Source organism: Poecilia formosa, unplaced genomic scaffold, assembly GCF_000485575.1.
Source record: "Poecilia formosa unplaced genomic scaffold, Poecilia_formosa-5.1.2 Scaffold8, whole genome shotgun sequence".
NCBI lineage: Eukaryota > Metazoa > Chordata > Actinopteri > Cyprinodontiformes > Poeciliidae > Poecilia > Poecilia formosa.
In genome coordinates, this window is record NW_006799947.1 from 517,521 (window position 1) to 524,618 (window position 7,098).

A 7,098-nucleotide genomic window follows, 5' to 3' on the forward strand; every position below is an offset into this window, starting at 1 on the left:
TTATACAAGTTTTTTTTTAAGACTAATGTAATTTCAGGCTGTTAAATTTGATATTGGTATTTATCTAAATGTGCATTTAAGAAGATTTTATTGGGATACCTCGGGTAAAGTTCTTACTGCTCTGACGGTTTGTCTATTTGTGATTATTGTTCGGTGTGAAGGAGAAAACAAATCGCTGCTTTTAACTTTTCTCTTTTGTAGTAGGGCGGATCACTCACAGACATTTATTTCAAAGGAAACAAACTCTTTGTGACTGGCTAGCTTTGATTTTCTCAACCCCCCGGTTTGTTTTGATCACGTCGTTAAACAGTATTCATCAGACTGGAAGAGTTTGTGTCGATTAATCACCCTGCTCAGCCTGTTTGTGCAGGCTTACTTAAGAAAAGTCTTGTTCTTAAGTTTCCCGTTACTCTGAAGTGTTTTTCCAGATTGATGAAGAGGAAAATGTGCTGAAGTCTTTAGGACTTTAGAGTCGGTGTCCAGCGTTTCACTCCTACTTATCTTTTTTGAGGCGGAGAGCCTGAAAGAGTCATTGTCTGAAACAGAGCCTCACTTGGGGAGTGAAGTGAAAAGCTGTGAACTTTGTAAAGGTTGTGTAAGAGAGATATGATCTCTACTTGTTGAATTATTGCAGCCCTAAAATGCAAGCCGACTGCATTCAGAGATGTTTAGATCTTGACTGTTAGGGTTTCCATGGTTCTAGTGATTAAATCTGTTTTGTTTTCTTCTTTTTTTTTTACCCATTTTGTCCCCTTGTTTCTAAAGAAAGATACGTGAAGTTGTTTGGTTATTCTTTTGCTTCTCTAACTCTCACTCTGTTTGTTGAAGGCGGGAAGCGACGGCGAGAGCATCGGAAACTGCCCCTTCTCTCAGAGGCTCTTCATGATACTCTGGCTTAAAGGAGTCGTCTTTAACGTCACCACAGTGGACCTGAAAAGGTGAGGCCTGCTTGTTTTTAAACCTTGCTTAATTTCAGACAAAATGCATCTTTTTGATTTCTTCCTGGGTGGAGCTGTGCTGTAGCCCTTTGATCCAGCTCCACCCTTTAACACGCTCGCTGCTTCCCCACTCCTTGTTTGGTTTTCCCATGACCCCTTCCCAAGCTGTAGAAAATGAGAGAAAAATAAACATGCAGGCTCCAGAGAAACTATTTAAAGCTCCTTGACTCGACTCCCTTCCTGTTTGGTGCGGAACATGTTTTCCAACCACTTGGATAAGAAAACTGTGATCTTCAGAATTTTTCTTTAGTTTTGCCTACCAGCTTCAGGAACATGTACTTTTTCCAGGGGCCCGATGATCTGCACCTCCATCCAGGGTTCTGATGGATGATTTACGTCTTCTACGTAATTTTTGCCACTTTGTTTTGAAACATTGTTTGCTTATATGGCAATAGAAATATGATTGGGCTACCCCCTAAAAAAAAAGAAAGAAAAAAACAACAATGTAACTTTGAGTCACATTCCTCTTGCTTCCTAAACAAATCTATCCATTTTTTTCCATCCATCCCTGTATCTACCTGTCTGTTCAGATTGCTAATTCATTCCTCCACCTTTCCATCAATTTATTCTTCTATTCATCCACCATTTTATCATTCATATAATTTAACTCAAAAGTTCAACCAAAACCTGGAATTTGAGTTTCAATAAGTGTGCTGGAAGTTAAAGCCATGCCTATTTTGCTAGTTGTCAGGTTTTACTCGCATGCCTGCGTATTCATAATTAGTTCAGAGGTTTAGATGTATTTACATATATTTCCCTGTGTGGCTCCTGCAAGGATGCTATAAATTTCAGCCGTGTAAAGCAGTTGATGTTGCTCACTATTTTTCTTTACCTCCTTCTCTCCCTTCATCCAGTTGTAATTCTTTCTTGTTGCTGTTTAGTTTTTTGAATGAATAACTCATATTTGCCTTTTTCTTTGTCATTGGGAGCCTTTGAAGTCAACATGAAAGGCATGTTTTTGTTTATGGTGGTTTTACCGTAGAATTTAACCAGAAGTGGAGGCCGTGTTGAGCTCGTTTCCCTGGAAAAACATGTTTTACATCTATTAATAATAATTCTTTGGAATTTCTTAATCTTCTGATTGGTTGACATGTTTTTGCTCTCCTGGACTGTGAGGGCACCTCTTTACCCGCTCCTCAGTGATATCTCTCGGGGACTGTACCACACCCCATTAACATGCCAAAGAGTTGAGGTCATTTCCCCTTTTTTCTTTGCCCTTAAATGGCTTTTCTCAAACTGCGGCCGCCGTCGTCGTCGCAATAAAAACATTGAGGATCTGTGGACGTTTGTTTTTGTAGCCCACAGCAACATCGTTGCTGTGTTTCGTGTTGCTTTTCTATAGCGAGAGGATTTAACACGCCGTTTGTGTTTGACCACTCACTTGTGTTCACACTCCTCATTCAGCACATGCTCATTTCTGTTTGTGTCTCGGCCTCATCTGCCTGCCATCTGGTACAGAATGTGCTGGCTGCGAAGGCCGCAGAACGGAGGACACACACAAGAGCACAACACTCGGTTAGAGAGACAGCAGCTGGAGCTGCAGTGGGAGAAAAGCCTGGACGACTTGGTTTAAAAAAAAAACGGCTTTGACTGAATCGAATGGCCTTGATTTCACAGGAAGCCCGCAGACCTCCAGAACCTGGCTCCCGGCACGCACCCGCCTTTCATCACGTTTAATGGCGAGGTCAAAACTGATGTCAACAAGATCGAGGAGTTCCTGGAGGATGTTCTCAGCCCACCCAAGTGAGTCCTTCTTAACCCATACTATAATAGCACACCACACCTATGCACCAAATATAACTCATTATAGTCAAAACACTGAGCATAAAATGGGAGTGGAGACCTCAACTTAAGTCATTTAGAGAATTACGCCACAACATGTCTAGGAAAAGGGATTTGCACCAGTGGTGTCCAAATGTTTTAGCATCAACAATAAATTAGGCTTGCAGTATTTTATTAAAACAAGTCGTTGGACTTATTTGTAGGAAATGTAAATCACTACATTAAAAAAAATAAAAGGTTTATTTTTGAATGCTTGCCTTTTATCTAACCCTTGTGTTTACAAATGGGGTCCAACCGACCCCGCACCCATAAAACTTGTATCATTTGCCTCAGTCCTCGCACGCACAAGGGTTAAAAAGGGGGAAACAAGTTTGCAAATTATTTTGGGCTCGATTTGAAAAACAGAAGAAAAGGACTCTTTTTTTTTTTTTCAGCTATAAGAACAAAGTTTGGGTCACTATTTATTTGAGAGCGCTCACTGCATTAAGTTGAATGAATAAATTTGAAAGCAAATTTTGTTGCACCAGTCTGTTCTTGAGTAAAAGCCCCTGGATAGATTTCACGCGATACACAAATACAAAATAGTCCATAATTGTGAAATAAAAATAAAACTATACAAGCTGTAAAACATAATTTACTAGTAAAATCACAACTTCCCTGAGTCTGTATATTTATCAGCTTGTTTATAGACAGAAGTGTTTCACCATTCTTCTTTGCAAAGAAACAACCTCAGTTAGCTGTATGTAGTGTGTGTGTCTGTGTGGGTGTGTTTGATCAGCATTTCTCAAGTCTGGTCACTGGTTCTCTACTGGATTTAAGTTTAGATTTCAAGGAAGTCATTTCAACACATGGATCTGCTTTAATCTACATCATATCTTTGATCTGGTTACATGTTGGGGTTTGTCTTGTTTTGTGATAATCCTACATTTGTCTGAAGTCTTTCTCAGCTTTTCTCTTGAGTTGCTTTGTATTTGGCTGCATCCATCTGGCCTGTTACCATTGAAGAAAAGCATAAACCACCTTAATTTCACCAGGATGATGTGCAGTTAGATTTATGCTCTATATGGGTACATTACTTTGACTGTAGATTACATTGCCTTACTCAGAATTGTGGGTATTTTTGGGCAACTGAAGATTATTTCTTTGCTGTCAGTTGTGATTACCATAACGACAAAAATATTCTCCTTTGGTAAAGCACAGACTTTGTTTTATCTATTGTTTTTTTTTTTAGATACGTCAAGCTTGGTGCCAAACACCCCGAGTCTAACACAGCCGGCATGGACATCTTCGCCAAGTTTTCTGCCTACATCAAGAACTCCAAGCCAGACGCAAACGAGGGTAAATTACCTGCATTTGTCTTTCACACTCGCATTCTCACACAGGTGTGTAAGATTAACTGCATCATGGATACCTTTCAGCTGTGAAGGGAGTGCTGTCTGGTCACTAGGCAACCTTTGTAGCCCTGCCCTGATTGGCGGATTCTGCCCTGATTCAGGAACACAGCTCTTTTGTTCTGCTGCCTCCTCTTGTGTCGCTCCTCATCTCACCTGGAGCTTTCCAGAAAAAACCTCTCAGCAGCCAGTGCTCACAGTCTGCTCCTGTTCTACCTTACCCCTGCAAAGTAAAGCATCTCTCAGTAAGACTACAGATTAGAATATCAAGTCTTTTAGGTGTTACTTAATCTAGGTTAGGTTTCTTGTTATGGCTCTTTATGGAGAAGTCCATATCTCGCTTCAGGTGCCTGTGCTCCGCCTTGGGGAAATATTGATCCACAGTGAGTTTAGACGAGGGCCTTGGCTGTGTCAACAGTGAGAGGCTGAATCTCACAGTTCACTGATAAGCGCTCTAAAACATAGCAGCTGTTGAACCCCTGAAGCTTTCATTCCCTCAAATTCATCGCATTTTTTCTAACAATAAAATCTCTTAAACAATCACAGATGATAAAATGTGTTGTGTGTAGAATTTGCCTTCCATCCTAACAGAATGCAGAATATTGTTTAAAAAAATTTTATAATCAAAAATACATACAATAAAAGCTATTTTTTTTTTTTTAATTAATGTACATATTGTATATTACTTGATAAATGCTGCCCCCGTGTGGTTGCAAAGCATACAGCCTAAGCAGCTTCAGTGAAATGATCTCCGTTTGCTGTCGCTGTGTTCAGCTCTGGAGCGTGGGCTGCTGAAGACGTTGCAGAAGCTGGACGACTACCTTCGCTCCCCGCTGCCCGACGAGATCGACCACAACAGCATCGAGGACATCAAGTTCTCCAGCCGCAAGTTCCTGGACGGGGATGAAATGACCCTGGCGGACTGCAACCTGCTGCCCAAACTGCACATAGTGAAGGTAAACGTCGATGGTTTAAGCAAGTTTGAGTCAAATTAGATGAATTTTTACTGAACCTGATTCAACCTCTCGGGAGTAAGATGGAATTTTTCCTCACACAGCCGTGTATATCGTAACTTTTAACTTTAAACAGACTGTGATGAAAGGTTTTTATGAAGACTGAAAATGCCCCCAGACAGTTGCATCTTCATCTCAGTTGCCTGCAGTTCTTTGTCGCGTGTTACAGGTTGTTCAAGAGAACTTTGAACTTTCTCTTTTAGGTTGTGACTAAGAAGTACCGAGGCTTTGACATTCCCAAAGAGATGACGTCCATCTGGAAGTACCTGAATAACGCCTACACACGTGAGGAGTTTACCAACACCTGCCCCAGCGACAAGGAGATAGAGATCGCCTATGGAGATGTAGCCAAGAGGCTGGTCAAATAAACGTCTCTTCACGGTCCACATTGCCCACTAAAATCCCAACCCATTCCGCCGTCCTCTCTCATTTCCTTACACCTCCCACTCCTCAGCATCTGGACTGATGTGCCTCATTTTTGAGACAGAAGCAAAAAAAAACAAACTCTGGACTTCTTTTCCTTCTCTGCTCATCCTGTTGTCGTTTCCCCCCCTCTGGTCTTATGAAGGTCTCTCTTAGTTGAATCAGTAGAGGTCACCCTTGTTCCACATTGATCATTTAATCGCTTCTGTTCTTCACTCACTATTGTATGTGTGACACGTTATAGCGGAGCTTATCAATGTTCAGAGTTGGATAAGTGACCTTTCGGTTGACTTTGTCTCTGCCAGCAGAGGAAATGTCACAAGCCTTTGTTTCTGGAATATTAAATTGGATTCTTCTTTTTCTTCTTGGATCGTAACTGAAAACGTTTTCCTTTCTTTTTCGGCTGATTCAGAGATCTTGTGAACAGTGTTGAAGCTTCAGTGTTTCTGCCTACAGTATTTAACAGGGTTAGACTAGAAGCTGAAAATAATACAAACCGGAATGCAGAGATGGTTTGTTATAAATATATATATTAAAAAATATTGTAACAGACTGGCAAACAAACTGATTTTTTTATTTTTTTTTCCCTCGTTGCCTCAAATGCTTGGGGGAGAGTAGCTCGGCTCAGAATTGTAGGAAACGTCTCAGGACTAATAAACCCTGAGATTTACAAATATCCAAACACATGTAGCTCATAGTAAAGTATTTTTATTGCCTCGTTGCTGCAGTAATTCAAAAAAGCTCTTGTCAAAGCAAAGAAACCTCTTGATTTTTTTTTTTTTCTTGATGTAGGTGATGCACATTGAACCAAAAAGAGGCAGATTAGCAGCTGCTTCATAACGTACACGGTGAAGGAGACAACACTGCAATCGAGCAAAACCGAAGATATTTATGAAGTAAAAAAGGAAACTGAGGAGCGTTGGAATAAATAGAACCTGGTCACATTTCACGTTCCCTCCGGTATGAAGGCATATCTGAAGTAGCAAATGTACGCATCGATACAGTAGCTCCGGAAAGTGCTTTAATGTGGATGAAACAAAATGCTTTTCTCCCGTTTGTCACGTTTTTTGTTTTTTTTGTTTTGTTTTTTTCTCTTCAGACTTTTGTTACGAAACAAATCTGATTTAAAAAGGAATTGTAAATATTGTTTCGTTTTTTTCATTGCTCTGATTTCAATATGTAAATTTACTGCATATCATCAGAATTCTGAGGAAAAACAGGCCCGTTTCTCGCCTGGTTTGAATTCTGAGGAAACATTTTCCAGTTTGCCTTACTAGTTTTCTCTGCAGTTGTTTAGCAGGAAGGTTTTTTTTTTTTTTTTTAGATCTACAAGCAACTAGAGTTTGTATAAAGAAATATCAAAGGTATTTCACGGCTTTTTTTTTTTTAACAATATTGACTGAATTTAAATAAACTTCTTATTGGCACTTAGACTTGTGTGTTTTCTTTCACATCTGAATAGTTGTTAACAATAATAGAAACAGTTTGCCT

At 40.0% G+C, this 7,098-nt stretch overlaps 1 protein-coding gene across 2 annotated transcripts in view; it reads left to right on the forward strand.

The window, feature by feature from the left end:
- Positions 1–6,258, forward strand: part of LOC103153487 (chloride intracellular channel protein 4) — a 79,123-nt gene extending 72,865 nt beyond the window's left edge. For both annotated transcript variants that reach the window (XM_007574435.2, XM_007574428.2), the window contains exons 2-6: positions 829–938; positions 2,616–2,741; positions 4,012–4,118; positions 4,946–5,127; positions 5,388–6,258. In XM_007574435.2, the coding sequence (XP_007574497.1) occupies positions 829–938; positions 2,616–2,741; positions 4,012–4,118; positions 4,946–5,127; positions 5,388–5,552 (690 nt within the window). In that variant the 3' untranslated portion in view covers positions 5,553–6,258. The remainder of the gene's footprint in view (positions 1–828; positions 939–2,615; positions 2,742–4,011; positions 4,119–4,945; positions 5,128–5,387) is intronic.
- Positions 6,259–7,098: the final 840 nt, after the last annotated feature.